General features: G+C 43.0%; 1 protein-coding gene across 2 annotated transcripts in view; it reads left to right on the top strand.

The window, feature by feature from the left end:
• The window catches only part of BIN2 (bridging integrator 2), a 210,956-nt gene that overhangs the window by 61,166 nt on the left and 130,449 nt on the right, over positions 1-19,341 (top strand). For both annotated transcript variants that reach the window (XM_085654491.1, XM_085654492.1), the window contains one exon: positions 13,758-13,865. In XM_085654491.1, the coding sequence (XP_085510617.1) occupies positions 13,758-13,865 (108 nt within the window). The remainder of the gene's footprint in view (positions 1-13,757; positions 13,866-19,341) is intronic.

Here is a 19,341-nt window from a genome sequence, read left to right as displayed (position 1 = left end):
GCGGGCGGTGGTGGTCTGCCCGACATACTAATGGGCCTCCTAGGAAAGATTCAAAATTTTTCATGGGGTCCCGTACGGGGAACCACTGCCTCAAGTGGATTTGTTCTTTGAGAAATCCAAAACAGAATTTCCTCCCATTTGGGAGGGACTTTACCCATAATACCATTAAATGTAATAGGACTAATTGCAGGCACAGCTAGCTGAGCCTGACCAGCTAGAGGCGCCCTTGCTGGGGCAGTAGTGATTGCATGCAGAACATACTGCAACAAACGTCGATACATTCTAACCAAATGGTTTAAAAGTGAAAGTGTCTCATGCTAAGCTCATGTATTTATATGTGGACAAGGTGTATAGCCTGCTAAAACTGGCCAGGTTGCCCCATAATTACTGAGAGGATCTAGTCTAACATCTTGAACTGAATGTGGGAGGGTACCTTGGAACCAATTATGATGTTCCTGGTATGTTAAAGGAATTTCTAAATATTCATAAGGTCTATATGCAGCTAGAACTGTAGCCTATGTGTAACTGTGAAAAGTTAACGAATTTGCATCGACTGCTGGTAGATCAACCAAGGAATAAAAAAAACTCACATCTGTACGATTTGTGTGCCTCAATCACGAAGGTAACTTCTCCACCGCAGTTGGCAAACCCATATCTAGTTAAGTGCGCAGTTACTGCTTGTCTGTAATTGAGAGGAGTAATAACTGGCAGCACCATATTTGATTAATGGAATTCAAAGAAAGGAAAGCATGATAGGAGGAAATCCTTTGAAAAAATCAGACTTGATTAACCTTCAGACATAAATAGGTGCTACCTATTAATTCAAAGCAGAATGAAACACTCATCACCACGGACGTCTCCATATAGAGGTAATAACGGAGCTTTGGACACACACAAGTGAGCTACTCAGGAGATCCATTTAATAGGTACCAAAAGCTTAAACGTTGCTGGCGCCATGTTGTACGGTTCCTACGACTTTAGTAGGACTGTGTATTTAAAACAACAGAAATGTATAATACATAGACTAAGTCTAATTAAGTAAATGTTGGTCAGTTTAGCTAGCTCACAGTACTGCATCTAAACTCCTAAGCTCACAGAGTTATAGATGTTGTCAGTAACCTCGAACATGACTCTAAGATTCCCGAAGAATTTGGGCAAACAGATCTAACCCTTTTGTTTGTCACTTATACAAGCCCAAATTGTCACAAAGAAAATATATGAGAATACATTTCCAATTGTTTATTCAAAAGCTCTAATCTTTGTAAATAAAACAAGAACTGTGATTATCAAAAAGTTGAGACATTTTATTATTATAAGCATTATTAGAATGGTGAAAAACACAAACACTTCAACCACATTAATTGTTCAGAACGTTACTAAGCTTACTCCTGTCTATCACCATTATTTCTATGCTAAAGAGAGCGTATAGGGAGTACACATATGCTGGGCCTATTGGAATGACCTAACCCCATACCTTGGTACTGTTTGTCAGGAAGCCAGCCTTGCACTCCATCTTCAGTGTGCAAGCTGGCATACTTCTTCTTGCACAACTTTCTTCTATCTTACAATGAAGGTCGGGGACAGCTGGACTGTATCTCAGTTACAGCTCACAGTAGCATTGCATGATGACTCCGGTGGGTGGTGAACCTCTCACAGACTTCAGCGTGGACGCTGTTTTTATATTAAAATTGCAAACTTATTGCACTGTGCCAGAGGTGCAGAACAACGTTTTATTTAGACTGAAGCAGAAGAGTTGTTTTTGAGAGCAGAAAATAAAACAATAGATCGTGTTCTGAGTTGTGCGACCCTGGAACTAAGTGTGAAAATTACAAGGCGACAATATGTATGAGAAAGGACTGCGTGCATGCCATGTTCTCGCAATAGGGAAAACAAGTGCAAACCCGTGTTAGAAAACGATGCTAAGTTAAAACTAAAAAGCTAAAATGGAGTCTAAATGTAAGCTACATAAAAATGTCCAGATTACATTTGGAGGGAAGGATTATGGTGTTGGTTACCCCCCTCTAGCAAGCCCTAAGGGGTAGAAGACTTCCATTGTAGTAATTCCTGCTAGTGTCTATTCAGCAGGCCTGACAGGTTTAGGTTTTTGCTGGGATCTTGTAATCAAAATATGAGTAAATAATTTTGTGGGAAAACGAATGCGAACTCCAATTCCTGGTGCAAAACTGATTTATTGAGTCCTTACACCGCCATTACGTGTTTCGGCTTCAACAGGCCTTGATCACCATATATATATATGTGATCAAGGCCTCCTGAAGGCCGAAACGCGTCATGGCGGTGGTGCGAGGTGTTGGGATGAAATAAAGAACCTTGCACTAAACTCCTGGGTCCGTGTTCGTCTTTCCGTGAACTACTTGGGAGTAGCAGACGGCGTCTCTTGCATATATATATCGCTAGTAGGTAGTTATAGTTGTAGTTATAGTTAGGACCTATTTTCCATAGGAAATCCGCAACATTCTATTTGGAATAACTTTGGCGCCCGTTGACGAATCTTCGCCAAATTTTCAAAACTTTTGGCCAGCTCCGGTCCGCTCCTATCCTGAAAGTCTCGGGATGATGCGTGTAGCGGGGGCTGAGAAAACTGGGGTCCCAAAACGTGTTTTCCCCATGCAATTTCCCATAGGACCTTTAGCCGCAGCTACAGCCCGAACTGCTGAACGGAATTAAACCAAATTTGGCAGAAAGGTACACCTTGGTTCAGAGTCGTGCCTTTTGCTTAAATGGTGTAAATCCGTTCAGTAGTTCCTGAGAAAATCAAAATCACATATATATCTGGGCGGAGCCTAACCACACATCTCATCGTGAGATCTGATTGGCTGTCAGTACTTCATCCAAGAAGTGTTGGCAGCCATCTTGGGACCAATATACATGATATCACCTCATTAAAAAGCATTGCAGTTAATAGAAGGTTTTAAGACTTTAGTTACATTATAAATCATTTGTTGATGGTACCATACTAATTTTAGGAATTGTGGTGTGTTCTAAGGTGATTTTACCATGTGGAAAAACCTTCTGCTGTGATATCATGAATCATGTTTGAGAGAAAACTATTTTCTCATGCTTTTCCCAAAGAGGTTTGGAAGGTGATCTATAAGCTAAACTGAGAGCATATTTCCTCTAAATTCACATTATCTTTCTCAGTCATGTGAGAATGAAGTCTGACATTCTCAGTAAAACATGTACATCCAACAAGGGCAGAGACTGTCAGTTAATTCCTTTGTGTTCTACTGCAGCTTCCCAGAGTGTTCTAAAGAACAACTAGAGCGCTAACAGTCCTACTTATGACAAACGTATTGCACACCTGAAGCCATCTTGATTGGAATAAAGTGGTAACTCTTGAAACATTTAATTTAAAAAGGAACAAAATGAGGGGGTTCATTTTGCCAAAGAAAGTAGGATTAGTGCTGCAGAAAGAAAAATTAGGGCACATTTTGAGTGACTGCTCAAATCCTCTTCTATTTCATTAAAAGATTCTGACATGCAGACTGAAACATGCACTTTTAGTACCAGCAGCAGACTTCCCTGGTGAGCAGTAGCTTTACTACAGTGATCTAATGAGCAACTAGAGTGCTAACATTCTGAATTTATGGCAAATGTGTGACACATCTGAATGCCTTCTTAATGGAATCAATGTAAAAAACTGAAATTATTTCCTACTGAGGAGACTGTAGTAAATGAGGAAATTAGGAAACTTCATAACAAATAAGTCTCCCAAAATGGCCACCAGAGACAAAAGAGCCCAAATGTAGCACAAATATCACCCAGATGTAGCCCAAGTATAGCCCAATGACAGAATGTCCCAGAGTGTTCTAACGAACAACTAGAGCGCTAACAGTCTTACTTATGACAAAAGTATGGCACACCTGAAGCCATCTTGATTGGAATAAAGTGGTAACACTTAAAACATTTAATTTGAAAAGGAACAAAATGAGGGGGTTCAATTTGCCATAGAAATTATGATTAGTGCTGCAGAAAGAAAAATTAGGGCACATTTTGACTTCTCAAATCCTCTTCTATTTCCTAAAACAATTCTGACATGCAGAGTGAAACATGCACTTTGAATACCAGCAGCAGACTTCCCTGGTGAGCAGTAGCTTTACTACAGTGATCTAATGAGCAACTAGAGTGCTAACATTCAGAATTTATGGCAAATGTGTGACACATCGGAATGCCTTCTTGATGGAACCAAAGTAAAAAACTGAAAGTATTTCCTACTGAGGAGACTGCAGTAAATGAGAAAATTAGGAAACTTCATAACAAATAAGTCTCCCAAGATGGCCACCAGAGACAAAAGAGCCCAAATGTAGCCCAAATATCACCCAGATGTAGCCCAAGTATAGCCCAATGACAGAATGTCCCACAGTGTTCTTCAGAACAACTAGAGCACTCAGTGTCTTACTTATGATAAAAGTATGGCACACCTGAAGCCATCTTGATTGGAATAAACTGGTAACACTTAAAACATTTAATTTAAAAAGGAACACAATGAGGGGGTTCATTTTGCCATAGAGATTATGATTAGTGCTGAAGAAAGAAAAATTAGGGCACATTTTGAGTGACTTCTCAAATCCTCTTCTATTTCATTAAAAAATCCTGACATGCAGACTGAAACATGCACTTTTAATACCAGCAGCAGACTTCCGTGGTGAGCAGTCGCTTTACTACAGTGATCTAATGAGTAACTAGAGTGCTAACATTCAGAATTTATGGCAAATGTGTGACATATCTGAATACCTTCTTGATGGAATCAAAGTATAAAACTGAAAGCATTTCCTACTGAGGGGAATGCAGTAAATGAGGAAATTAGGAAACTTCATAACAAATAAATCTCCCAAGATGGCCACCAGAGACAAAAGGGCCCAAATGCAGCACAAATATCACCCAGATGTAGCCCACATGTAGCCCAATGACAGAAGTGTGCAAAACACTTATTTTGTTGTGTTTTTGCAGTTTTATATAGTGCAGACTTGTCAGGTATTGGAGTGCTTTACATGCGCATTGGTTACATCACACAAGATCAAATTCATTTTGGTTGTAGACATGGGGAGATTAAGTGATTTGACCAGAATCACAGAATATTGAGCTGAAGCAGAAACTCCAACCTGGTTCCCCAGTTGCCCAGTCTGCAGCTCTGGAAGTAACACCACATCCTCTCCCCTAAGTGCAACATTTAATCAAGTGGTCAACTAGATCAAAAAACATAAAGATAACAAATAATTTAAAAGTGCTTTGTCGCTATTTGAAAACTCAGAAAATCTGTCCTCATTTTAGTTTTTTAGAGCACTAACCATAATTTTGATGCAAATAAGACCCTCTCATATATGTAATTTCTGAAGGAAATGCTCTAGGTATTAAAGTTTTGATTACATCAAGATCACGTCAGGCGTTCCACACTTTTGTAATAAATATAGAATGTTAGCAATCTAGTTGTTCATTAGGCTACTGTTGAGAGGCAGAGACCAGGGGCACGGACTCTGAAAATTGAAGGCAGGTAGGAGGGTGCAGAGGCAACAATTTGACCACACTGGGCAGGCAGGAAGGGCAGTGGCAGCACAACAGACTATGGAGGGCAGTGGAAAGGGGGGCAGGGGCAACAAACCAACAATACAGGACTGGCAAGAGAGGCTGTGGCAATATAATAGACCATTGTGGGCAGAAAGAAGAGGCAGTGGTAGTACAACCATACAGACCCAATTCAGCCAGGAAACGTCCAATTTTTTTAAGCTCAAATGGGCTTTATTTGATCTGTCTCCTGTCTACAATCTCCTCTTTTTCAATGTAACTCAAAGGGAAAAATCAATACCCCATTTTTTTTCAAAATCTCCCTCTTACCAAGTTCAAAATGTTTGCAAGTATGGTACATTGGATCATGGAAGGCAGGAGGAATTGGGGTAGGGACATGGACTCGGATAACAGAGGACAGGAGGGACATGGAGAGGTTCACCAAACTGACCCTACAGGGCAGACATCAGGGTGTGCAGCAGCACAATACACCACACAGGGCATGCGGGACGGGAGTGCAGAACAACAATCCATAGAAAGCAATAGGGAGGGGACAGGACCATGCACATGGACAACAGAGAAAAGAGGGGAAAGAGGCAATGGTAGCTAGCTGACCATAATGGACAGACAGGAGAGAAAGCTGCAGCATAACAGACCATAAAGGGCAGGCGGGACGGATCAGGGGCATTACAATGGAACAGAAAAGCCAGGAGGGAGGGAATAGGGGTCTGCACATGGAAACAGAGGGCTGGGGGCAAGGGGGCAGGGCAGGAGCAGCAAGATGACCATGGAGGCCAGGCAGGATGGGCATTAGAAACAAGATACACCATGGAGAGCAACAGTGAGACTATGATGGCATACAGACAGACCACACTGGGAAGGCGGGAGGGGCCGTGGCAGTACAGAAGACCATGCATGGCAAGTGGGAGGGTTAGTGGCAGCACAATGGCTATGATGGGTAAGGAGGGTGTAGGGGCATGCACAAAGGACCATGGAGGATAGGAGGGAGGGTCAGGACCTGGGCACAGACAAGAGAGTTCAGGGGAAGGGGCCTCACAACAGACCGCGCGGGGCAGGCAGGAGGAGCAGTTGCAGCACAACCGACCAGGGAGAGCAGAAGGGTGTGGCAGTAAAATGGACCATGGAGGACAGGAGATAGGGGATAGGGGCATGGCATGTGGACAGGCAGGGTGGAGGTGACAGGGAGAGGTTAAAGTCATCTGACAATGCTAGGCAGGTGGGAGGGGAGTGGCAGCTCAACAGAACACTCAGAGTAGATAGGAGTGGCAGGTCCATGGAACATGGTGGGCAAAAAAGATGGAGCAGGGGCATGCACAAAGACATCGGAGGGCAGGGGGAAGGAGAATAGGGGCAGCAAGCTAAGCACAGAGGCTAAGCAGGAGCTCAATGATGGGGCATGGAATTGGGCAATGGAAGGCAGGAGGAGTGGACTGGTACACCATGCTAAATGGAGGGCAGTGGCAGCACATCAGACCATGCATGGCAGGAGGGAGGAGGCTAGTCCATGGATTTAGACAACAGAGGATAGGGAGGAGGTGGATGGGGCAGCAAGCTAACTGTTCAGAGAAGGTGGGTATTAGGAACGTTATTGTTTTTAAAATGTGTGTCTGTGCGAAGTACTTACAATATGAACAAGTATGCAGGATAATCTCACTTTTATTCAGGAAGAAGAGGACGTTTGTGACTGTGACTCCAGGCTCACTTGGCAGAAACACCCCCTGAACCCTCCACCCCCCCCATCGCAAAATGTAATGCCAGTGAAAAGGGTAGGTGAACGCAGTGTTATATAGAACATAGTCCTGAGAGCACGATTGAAAATGAAAACTAGATATAGTGTATGAAGATGAATTGGGGCGTGAAATATAATATGCAATACATTGTGCGCAATGACAGATTCATTGGAGAGCGCGAGATAGCACAGGCACTAGCGCGTGCTATGCGATATGCGCCTTGGAGTGTAATATGCACAGGGCAGTGTTGTGTAACCTAACTAGTCTCTAAAGTTGTAACATAAAATATGTGCTGGGGAGTGTAACGTTGCATATGCACTGTGACAAAGATATGGATCCCAGATTGTAATATGTATGGCATAGCGCTGTGCGTTATAACATAGGCATCGAGGAAGGCACGTTAGATGGGGCAATATAACCCGTGCGAAGGCAAGTGTGGCATGACATATTCACGGGGTGGTGTTACAGTGCACATGGGCTAGAGAGTGTCATAGCATATGCACTGGCTGGTGGAATACAACACAGAGGTGTGTGGCACTTGGCGGGCACTGGTGGGTGTAACACAGCATTGGGCTCAGCCAGGAGCGCACTGTGACTCTCAAGTGAGGTTCGTCTCCTTTCCAGAGAGTAAAATAAAAAGTATTACACATCCGGCGGTGGATGTGTGTTTTATTAACCGTGAGGGAGGTTTCTTGCATAGTTTTGGTCGAATTTTTGTCGAATCCCCTTTGAATGGCTTGGTGTTCGTGTGTATTAAATGTGCCCATCAATAGCTACCCATGTTTGTATAAATAAACGACAAGGGTGTCTACTTGGAAGTACCCACTGGCGGGGGCGCCGGGATTAGGCACAGTAGGGCGTCAGACATGTCAGAGCTTCACTAGCGGTGTAAATACATTCCACGTGGATTCATTGTATGCTTAGTCGCCTTTTAATGAATATCACGCAAATCGTCATAGTGATAGGTACATACGGTTTGTTTAGCATGTCCCAGGTGTTTCTATAAATATATATTTTTTTAAATAATAAAAAACAAAGGCCGGCCCTGGGGGATGGGGTCCCCGGGGCCATAAGTGGCCTGAGGAGGGGGGCAACGCAGCTCCTCTCCTAAAGAATAAAAAATAAAAAAAAGGCCATGCCCCGGGGGTTGGGGTGCCCGGGGCCGATAAATTAGAAAAAGAAGGGGGGCCACACAGCCCTCCTTCTTAAAAAAATAAAATAAATAAACGACCGGCATCGCGCCGGAGGCCACGCCCCCTCCTTGCAGCACTCTGCAAACGCGCCCCCTGGCCAGTTGTAAGTTGGGGAATTAATTCCCCTTCAATACTGAGGGTCCCTGAGGGCAAACTAGCCCAACAGGTATCTCCAGTATGAGCCAGGGAGCTGCGTTGCAGACAGGTGTTCTGAGGCCACGCCCCTTTTTACACCTCTCTGCAACGCAGCTCTGTGGCGCTTACTGGAGGTTCCTAGTGTGCTAGTTTGACCCTAGGGACCCTTAGGATTCAAGGGGACTTAATCTCTCAACTTAGAACGGCCACAGGGCAAGTTTACACAGTGGTGAAGGGAGGGGACGGGGCCTGAGGTGACGTGTGCAAACACGCCCTGTGTCGCGTTTTAAGTTGGGGAAATAATTCCCTTTCAATCCTGAGGGACCCTGGGGGCCAACTAGCCCGCCAGGTGCTTCCAGTAAGCGCCACTGCGCTGCGTTGCAGAGTGGTGGTGCAGGCCGTGCTCCTTTTTACACCTCTCTGCAATGGCGCTCACTGGATGTACCTAGTGGGCTATTTTGCCCCTAGGGACCCTCAGGATTCAAGGGGACTTAATCTCCAAACTTAAAACGGCCACAGGGCGTGTTTACACAGTGGGGAAGGGAGGGGACGGGGCCTGAGGTGACGCGTGCAAGCACACCCTATGGCGCGTTTTAAGTTGGGGAAATAATTCCCCTTCAATCCTGAGGGCCCCCGGGGGCTAACTAGCCCACCAGGTGCTTCCAGTAAGCGCCACTGAGCTGCGTTGCAGAGAGGTGGTCCAGACCGTGCCACTTTTTACAACTCTCTGCAACGCAGCTCTGTGGCACTTACTGGAGGTACCTAGTGGGCTAGTTGTCCCTAGGGACCCTCAGGATTCAAATGAACTTAATCTCCCAACTAAAAACGGCCACAGGGCCTGTTTACACAGTGGTGAAGGGAGGGGATGGGGCCTGAGTTAACGTGTGCAAACACGCCCTGTGGCGCGTTTTATGTTGTGGAAATAATTCACCTTCAATCCTGAGGAACCCTGGGGGCGAACTAGCACACCAGGTGCTTCCAGTAAGCGCCACTGCACTGCGGTGCAGAGAGGTGGTCTAGGCCGTGCCCCTTTTTACATCTCTCTACAATGCAGCTCTGTGGCGCTTACTGGAGGTACCAAGTGGTCTAGTTGGACCCTAGGGACCCTCAGGATGCAAGGGGACTTAATCTCCCAACTTAAAACGGCCACAGGGCGTGTTTACACAGTGGGGAAGGGAGGGGACGGGGCCTGAGGTGACGTGTGCAAACACGCCCTGTGGCGCGTTTTAAGAGGTAGTTTTAATCCCCCTGCCCTATTATATACTAGGTGCTTACAGAGGAGGTCATGCTAATCACAGGGGGACCCCAACACATAGTGTTCCCTAGTGTATGTAGGTGTTTTCACTGTATTCTTAGTGTCTTTTAACATAGCACTGGCTCTAGGACTGGTTAGTCAGACTCAGTTAGACTCAGTTACCACCAGTATCCTTCTGAAAAAGTTGAGGGTACAGGATGATTTTGCAACAAGGCTTCTTTCTGCTCTTCTGTTTGTTCTTTCTGCACGTTATCCTTCTTCCTGTACTTTTCTTCGTCTTTGAGGACTTCTGTTGCTTCTTTCTGCATTTCTTTTTTTTTCTTTCTGTGCGTTTTTTCTTCTTTCTTCACATGTCCTATCTCGGTAGGCATAGTTAGAATTTAGCATTTAAAAAACCTTTGAAATTCACTGAAAAAACCATAGGTTTCAGGCACGTTATAGTTAGGAATTAGCATTTAAAAAACTTTAGAAATTCACTGAAAAAACCATAGGTTTCAGGGGCGTTATAGTTAGCTGGACTTTTCACTCTTACAAAACCATTGAAATTCCCCTGTTATAGTTAGTTCAGCTAACTATAACTCGCGCGCCCACAATGCACTGCTGATGACGTCACATATTACATCACTCATGACATGGTCAGTGACATCACTCATGACATCACTCATGACATCTCAAATGACATCACTGATGACATCACTGATGACATCATCCTTGTGATAGAGTGGCAGACCTCCTCTCACCCTAATATAACCTTTGATACACACATTCAAAAATAGAAGCTAACATTTTCAAAACAATGGACATACCAATACCAGTTACAACAACCTATTCAGTAATTCTAAGATCCACATACACATCCACTCATTCACCAACAGTCCTATACTGTTACTCATACATGTACTCACTCATCATATGTACTCATACACCTATACATCCTGTTGCACAACGCCACTCATCCATAGAGTTACTCACACACATAGTCACTCATGCTAATAAAGTATCAAACATCCATTTACTTGCATATACAGTTATACACACACCACCACACTTACTTCTACAGAAACTTACACATACTTAGTCTTTTAAACAATCACTTATAGAAACACATACTTATTCATACATGAACTCTTCCAATCTCTCACTCTCACATATACTCACTTATATACACCAATAGTCACATATACTAGTTTAAAACATATATAGTTACTCATAAAGACACTATTGAGACTGTCATTCACTCACTAACACACCCATGCACACACTCATCCACCCATACAGTCCTGCACACATGCTGTCTTCAACACATACAAACAGTGAGTCACTCATTCATGCACCTATGCACTACGTAATACCCCCCACTGAACCATACAGACACTCAGACACTGATACTCAAGAAACCAACTAATAACCTATATAGACACTCATGAAGCTACTCACCAACTAATGCAGCCACTTATACACAAAGTGAGAGACTGATACAGATATTTACATATTTAAACATTACTCACTAAGCCATGTATTCACTAAGATACACTTAATCAGTCAGTTATACAATCAATTTTTCAAAAACAAATCATCCATTTAGACACTTATATACTCATTTATTCTTCCATCGACCTTGAGATATACAAATATAAAACATTTAATTTTCAGAAAAACACACATTCACTGGATGATGTCATCAGTGATGTCATTTGAGATGTCATCAGTGATGTCATCAGTGATGTCACTGACCATGTCATGAGTGATGTAATATGTGACGTCATCAGCAGTGCATTGCGGTCGCACGAGTTATAGTTAGCTGAACTAACTATAACGGGGGAATTTCAATGGTTTTGTACGAGTGAAAAGTCCAGCTAACTATAACGCCCCTGAAACCTATGGTTTTTTCAGTGAATTTCTAAGGTTTTTTAAATGCTAATTCCTAACTCTAACGTGCCTGAAACCTATGGTTTTTTCAGTGAATATATATATATATAGATGTTTGCGTTATTTACTAATTTTTTATGACAAGATCCCAGCAAAAACCTAAACCTGTCAGGCCTGCTGAATATGCATGAATTGCCCACAGCAAGATCCAGGCAGGTGAGGGGAAGAAGCAGACACTACCCACTGGGGAGAGTACTTACGTGTGAGTGGCTGCTTTGTACAGACTTGGAGTGCCGAGTACGGGTCATCCTGCCCTGGCCTGTCAGAAGTGCCTCAACCAATCGTAGCGGGGTATCCTGTATTTAAAGTGGGACTTGGAAGCATTCTTTATTTAACGGCATCTGAGGAAGGCATTCACGCCGAAACACGCCATGCCATGTGAATGAATAAAGAGCGACATGCATATACATTGTGAAACTTTGGGTCAGCCTTCTTCTGCAGCCTTCTTCTGCTATTGGCCTGTTTGAGTGAAATGTACACTCTGCTTCGGTCCATGACAGCGTACTGTCTGGGTTAATGGTTCAGTCTACATCAATCATTGGCTATTTTGCCCTGTTAATGACAGCATTTTCTGTTTACATGTGCACATCACCAGAAATTAAGTGTGCTTCACTGTCAGAGCTCGTTGGCCAGTCCTTTATCTTTCACTTTTTTCCTTTTGTAGTTCCTCTTTCACTTTCTTGCACCTTCTCTTTTTCTTTTAATTTTTCTTAGGAGAATACTACAGCTCTCTAGACAGTGCTATCAGGTCACTTGCTTGCCACTCATTTCAAGTGCTGTGCTTCACATTCCATGTGGTCACTTCCTGTAAACCAGGTGACCATTATGTAATGCTGTTGTCCATAGTGTATTACTGTTTGATAATTCCAAAATGGGCAACATATTGGTTCTAAATGTGATGAAACTTTGAAACAACAATAGACGGTGTGCAATATCTCTGCAAGATGGACACCTGCTCTTATGTTTAGGTTTGGTGTTATAAGCATACACCTGTTGTGTTTAGATGGCAGCATATTCTCTTTTTTCAACTTATATTTTAATTTATCTTGCATCTGTAGATGCACATGTGTGTTTTATTGCGGTTGTGTCAGAAATTAAGTCCAAGAATGTCAGTAGATGGATGAATCAATGCATGAGTTGAAAGATTAGTGACAAAGTGCATGTATGATGATCTGATGACTGCCTAAATCTATCAATGACCCGAAAAGCATTTTCATTCATGAGTAAGACTTATTGGCATTGCCAATGCTTGTTAATCTGAGTAAATCTGAATGTATTCAAGTGAGACTAACATTCCCAACGCAAATCCCTTGCCTACTCAAATACTGCAAACACACATTTTTAATACCTATCCGGATTCTTCGTAGTTAGCCAGTCATCTTTTTGTATTTTTTTTGTCTATTTAAGTTGAGCAGCTCTTTGAAGCAAAGTGCTATGAAATACAATAAATAAATACGCATAATATTTTTCCCATTGAGGAGATTCTAAATTAAGTTTTTACAGAAAGAATATGGGGTTGTTTTGTGGTATTGTTTGCTAAGCTATCATATGTAATGTAATGTGTTAACCTGCTGAGTGGTAGGGCGAGCTGAGGTATTGTGTGCTGTGTTGTGTTGTGGTATGGTATTATTAAGGTATGCTATGCCCTTCTACTGGGTGTAAGGTTATGTGCTGCTAAATTGTGTTATACTACCCTTATATAACTGGTGGGGAAAGAGGGCTATAGGAAGAGGGGACACGGTAGGAGTTTTTTAATCCAAATATTGGCCACATAATGCTCGCACCACATTGGCTGTGTGAGCTACCTTTAGGCTCCCATTTGCTGAACAGGAAGGTAAGAGAAGTGAGAAAGACAGGTCAGTAACATAACATGCTTAGCTACTCTGTGCGGTTTGGTTTTTGTTGTATGGCAGGTTGTGTGTTTAGTTGGGTTTTGTAATGGCATTTCATTTGAATTTCTTTTTTGGAACACAGGAGCGGGTCGCCAAACGTGGGCGGAAGCTGGTGGATTATGACAGCGCGCGCCACCATTTGGAGGCGCTGCAGAATGCGAAGAAGAAAGATGAAGCTAAAATTGCCAAGGTAAAACCGCACCCAGATGCACTCCTCCTACACAACACCTTTCTGGCAGCTTACATCGTCAGACTTTGACCCAGAGCAAAAGAGAGGAAGACAGAAAAGTGAGAAAGAAGGATGAAGAGAAATATAGACAAGCATTGGCATAGCCAATAGGTCTCGCCTTTGGGACCTTACAAGTGTTTAGCCATGCAACCGTTGCATAACTAAATACTTATAAGGTCCCAAAAGCGAGACCTATTGGTTATGCCAAGCGATCGCGATCAAACATCAAAGCGGCCGTGAAAGTAATCGCGGTAAAAGCGGCGCGCGCGCTCCGCGCACATGCACTGTAGCTCTAGGCTGGCCTGGTAGCACTTTTTGGAGCCCTCTCAATAAGTCTCGCCAGACCAGCGCATGCACTGGGTCAGGCGAGACCTAAAAAACAGTGACAGCAGGGATGAAAAAGAACCTGCAGGACTGCGATAACAAGGCAGGAATTGTACGGCGGGGGAATAAACAGGCATGAGATGCAATCGAGAACAGGCAGCTTTGGTATTAAGCTACCCCAGCATTCTGCAACAGTAGAATCTTAAGAGAAACGTTTGGCTCCCGCAAATATTTTGTTTCTTTTTTTGTAGAAATAAGAATAATTTATAGCAAACTGCGGAAAAAGGTAATTCATGGATCTCTGCTGCCCGCCACTTGCCACTGGTCAGGGCACAAGTCTTAAAAAAAGAAGTGGGGGGACTAACCTAGTTAGGCAGTATGCAAGTGACATCACGGCGCGCAACATCATGGCGCACAACGTCACACATGGCATCACAGGAATTGACATCACAGAAAGCGGCATCACAAGCCACGACTTTACAGGAAGTGGCATCACAAGAAGTGACTTCATATCTAAAGCCCTCACATATATGTTTAGCAGGGAATAGGACACGTTACAACGCAAACATTTACAACGCATGCCTTCACAATGCGGTTTTTACATCGCAAAATCCATTACAATGCATGATTTTAGAACGCATGCCATCACACCGCATTTTTAGAAACTACATTTACAACGCATTCCATTACAACACATACCATTACAATGCATACCATTTCAATGCATAATACTTTTAGGGCAACAGTAGGGTAAGTGTTGGATAGTGTAGGGGTAAAAATTACTATTCCCACTCCAGTGAGTGCAACAGTAGGATAAGTGTTGGATAGTGTAGGGGTACACATTACAATTTCCACTCCAGTGAGTGCAACAGTAGGGTAAGTGTTGGATAGTGTAGGGGTAAAAATTACTATTCCCACTCCAGTGAGTGCAACAGTAGGGTAAGTGTTGGATAGTGTAGGGTTAAAAATTACTATTCCCCATTGCTTACCTTATAATGCATTGTAATGGCATGCGTTGTAGTGACATGCGTTGTAATGGCATGCGTTGTAGTGACATGGGTTGTAATGGCTGCGTTGTAATGGCATGCGATGTAAAGGCAGTTGTGTTGTAATGACTGTGTTTTAAATGTAGTGTGTTTTAATGACTGCGTTGTAATGGTTGTTTCCCTTAGCAGGTCTATCATGTGTACGTTTGAGCGCATTCCGAGGATAATAGCACAGTGAGCTATGGAAGATGATATGTGACTTCTACACATTGCAATCCCGCAGTTTTATGTAACAAACTTGTACATTCATTTACAAACTTATATAATTTATTGTACATGTAATATGCACACCTTGATGTAAAGCACTCTGACACCCTGCATTGGAATGAGTAGAGCTATACAAGAAAAAATAGTGGTACTTAAATTATTTCAATGCCTCCTCAGGGGCAGTAAACTCTATATTAAATGCAATTTGCTTTGTGTAAATACCGGGAAAGACCAACACATCTGATATTCTTACAGTGCAAGCATATCTCCCAAACTTGGACTGAACAAAGTGAAAAGCTGCCTCTCTTAAGTATGTGTGAAGTACTAACAAGGTGTGAGCCTTTGTTTCCCCTCTGCTTCATTTGCATCAGGTGTGGGGCTCCTGACTGCCAAGAGACTCGAACAAAAGGAGGCATGATGACCTCTCATATTCGGCCTTTGTTATGGGCCAAGCAGGAGTCTTAAATAAGAAAGCCCGTCCCAGCCTGCACGTTGTTGCCTTTGCAGATGGAAAGCAGATAACGTGCAGGCGCTGCTGAAAGTGTCCCGGTGTTTGGAAATTTCACCGGGACGAGTTCAGCCCCTTATTCAGTAGGGCGCACATTTTTGGCATGGTGGACGGCGTTCACCCTGTGAAAAAAGTGGTTGGACGCCGTCCACCCGCGTGTATCCCCAAATGGTGCTCTGAACGCATCTTTTAAATATTAATTAAGTTTTCATATTCAAGTGTCGGCTATATAAGCAACCATGATCACTAAATTGCCTCCAGGTTAAAAGAGTGTTAACGATTAACCTGGGACCAAACACAACTTTGGAGGTATTTTTAAGAGATATCAGAAAACCCTTAAAAGTTAATGATACAACTTTATCTCCCACTCTTCCGAGCACTCTTCATGAGCTCACACATTACATCACAGATGCCATAACAAATGACATCATTAGTTAGATTAATACATCCAGTACCACACCCTCGATGATCACTGAGCACAGCTTTTGAAATGAATGTGCCTGATGATACTGGGTAAAGGATGTCATCTTTAGACTTTCCCTGTGCCCAGTTCCCGATCACCATATCTGCTGCCATTTTCAGTAAGGCCCTGTCTTTTTCCATGCTCTGCCCAATACCCATCCCAGTATCGAATTAATAATTTTCTATGGGGATTGCAATGAACAATGCAACTCTTGGGAGCCCTGTGTCCCTATAACCTCCACCCGTTTGTGAAGATTCATAATATAGAGGAAAGGTATGACCAGTCCAAAATTATTTTTCTTACACTTCCGCGCAATACCAATATGTGTTAGTACCAACTGGCAGTGGTGACAGGGCATGGCCCTCCATAGTACACATTGATACCAGTTTAAATTTAAGGTTAGAATTAAAGTTTGCTGTGTAAAGTTAAAATGTACATGTTGTCTGCGGATTCTGGTGGGTAAATACCACATTTTTAAGTCTCGCCTAGTAGACAGCCCATGAGCTGTCTGTTTTGAGACATACTGTGGTTCTACCAAGAATATACAGGGGCTTGGAGACCGCTCATTGCTTGCCACGCTCTGCCACTGTCACTCTCATTTGCCTACTTCTTATTTGTGATCCAGCTTGTCAACCTTGCCAGCCTATGTACCTTAAGTTTTGATTGGCTACCTTCTATGCTTCCACTGCTTGCTTTTCAAGCACAAAGTTTTTTCTTTTCAGCAAAGCACTCATGAATGCATGTTTCTTCTAGCTGCTTCCCTTGTGTACTTCTCTCTCCACTGCACACTGTGTTGTTCTCTGTTGTCTGTGTGCCTCCACCTGCCCACCTAATGTGCTCACCCATATGTACTACCCCCGTTGCTTTCTCAGCCATGTACTTCTACCCCACATGTTCAACCTTGCTCTCGCGCATGTTGTTTCATGTCCCCATCTGTAAAATCCTCTCTCGCCTATTGCTTCTTCCTCACCCCTGTATTCCTGCTGTTGGCTGCTCGCCTGTGTGCTTCTCTCCTGCCCGCACCATTGCTTGCCCATTGCTTTTCCTTCCCCGGCCTGCGCCCTTAGTGTTGTTTCCACCCCCTCTGTTGCTTCTGGCACTGTTCTGCTTTCACCCTTCTGTGTGTGTGTGTGTTTCTTTTTAGTTACCGAGCCTACTCAGAATTTTTAAGAACTAAACAGAAAAAAAGTGCACCCGTCAGTTTGTAGGCGCGCTATGCGTGGTGTGCGGGGCTACAAAATTGCACGTGGAGCCGCATCAAAGTTTTTTCTTTTTTATTCTTTAGCCATGCTGCACAGTTTTGGGGATACTGTGCAGCATGACTAAAAACCATTGGCAAAGCCAATAGGTCTCAAATTCGAGACCTATTGGTGTGGCCAAATGCTTGTTTTCTAGAGGACGCAGCATTTTTCTTCCCCTGAAGTGAGGCCTTGACCCTCTAGGGGTCACACCCAAGCCACCAAATTGTTCAACACAAGCTTTTTCTTTTGTGACAGAAGTGAAAGAACTCCATGCATTTTTTCAACCTAGCATTGTTCAGTGATGCAAGCACCAGTTGTTGATAGCAAATTCAAGAATCACTATGATTTTCTTTTGATCATGTAAAAAAATCAGAACTGATTTGCACCAAACAAACTAAAGGAGCTCACAAGGGTCTATCAAAATGTTATGTTAGATTTTGAGTAAATCTATTCTATTTTGCTAATTGGATTGTTTTATTAATAAAGTAAATCTCAAATGCCCATTAAAATTGATAAGGGGACAAGCTGCAACAGCACAACAGGAGATCCACTTTGTACAAGTCAGGGTCCACGTCTGTTAAGACACCCTGAGACTAATAAAAATAAAGTAATGACTTATTCTTAAATCCCTTGTTTGACCAAGGTAGATGAAATATAAGTCAAAGTTTAGAAGAAGGGCAGGGAGCGACTTCTCAGATGTAATTTCAGATCTATGCGTGGAATATTGTTAAAAGTGTAACAACGTTTGAATAAAAGCCTTGAGACTGCTTTGTTTCATTAACCCCGTTATTACATTCCAGCCACACAATTCGCAGTCATGTGCCAAATTCTGAAAATAGCATTACTAAAATCTGCTTTCTTTAAATCTGGGTAGTAGATAGCATACTACATGTACCCATGCCCTCCTCATCAACTTTAGAAAATGGTGCCTTCCAATATTCATCGGAAACCATTTTTAAGAAGAAAGTATACTACATTACTCACATAGTTGCTAATACACAGGCCTGAAATTCAGGACAGACTTGCTAAAGAGGGACACTAGAGAGGTATCAAAATATACCGAGAGAGTATCTTGTTGCTTATAATACAATACTGCAGAAAAACTGGAAAAGTGTAAATTGATGCTAGTTAGACTTAGTGGGCAAAAGCCAGGTTTTTAGAGAGTTTCTAAATTTCAACAAATTGGTTTCTGCTCGATGAGAGATTGGCAGAGCATTCAATTTGATAGCTTCAGCATAAAGTGAAAAATACCTGCCTCCAATCGTAGCCCACTTATACCTAGAAATTTCGACGAACAGGGCTCCAGCTGATGAATGTGAGGATGATATCTGCACCAGTTAAAACAGTGGAACAAACGAGAGGGTCTAAAATCATAAGGGGCCTAGTGAACCAGATACAGAAATCTAAAAAGGATCCCATACTTCCCAGGGAGCTAGAGTAGGGGGTAGTCACTGGTGAAATATAGCGACTCTGCCTCAAACCAATTCCATGCCTGGCAGCTGAGGTTTGAACCAACTGAGGTTTTTGTAGACCATGGAGAGGAAGGCTGTCTAAGCAGACCACTTTGAAGTAGTCAAGGCAGGTAGAAATGAGATTTGTACTTTGTGAGAGAAAGAAAAACAGCTATAAGATAACTTTCAGGGTGCAT

This window comes from Triturus cristatus, chromosome 4_1, assembly GCF_964204655.1.
Source record: "Triturus cristatus chromosome 4_1, aTriCri1.1, whole genome shotgun sequence".
Classification (NCBI taxonomy): domain Eukaryota; kingdom Metazoa; phylum Chordata; class Amphibia; order Caudata; family Salamandridae; genus Triturus; species Triturus cristatus.
Note: the sequence above shows the minus strand (reverse complement) of the source record. Positions and strands in the feature narration are given on the sequence as shown.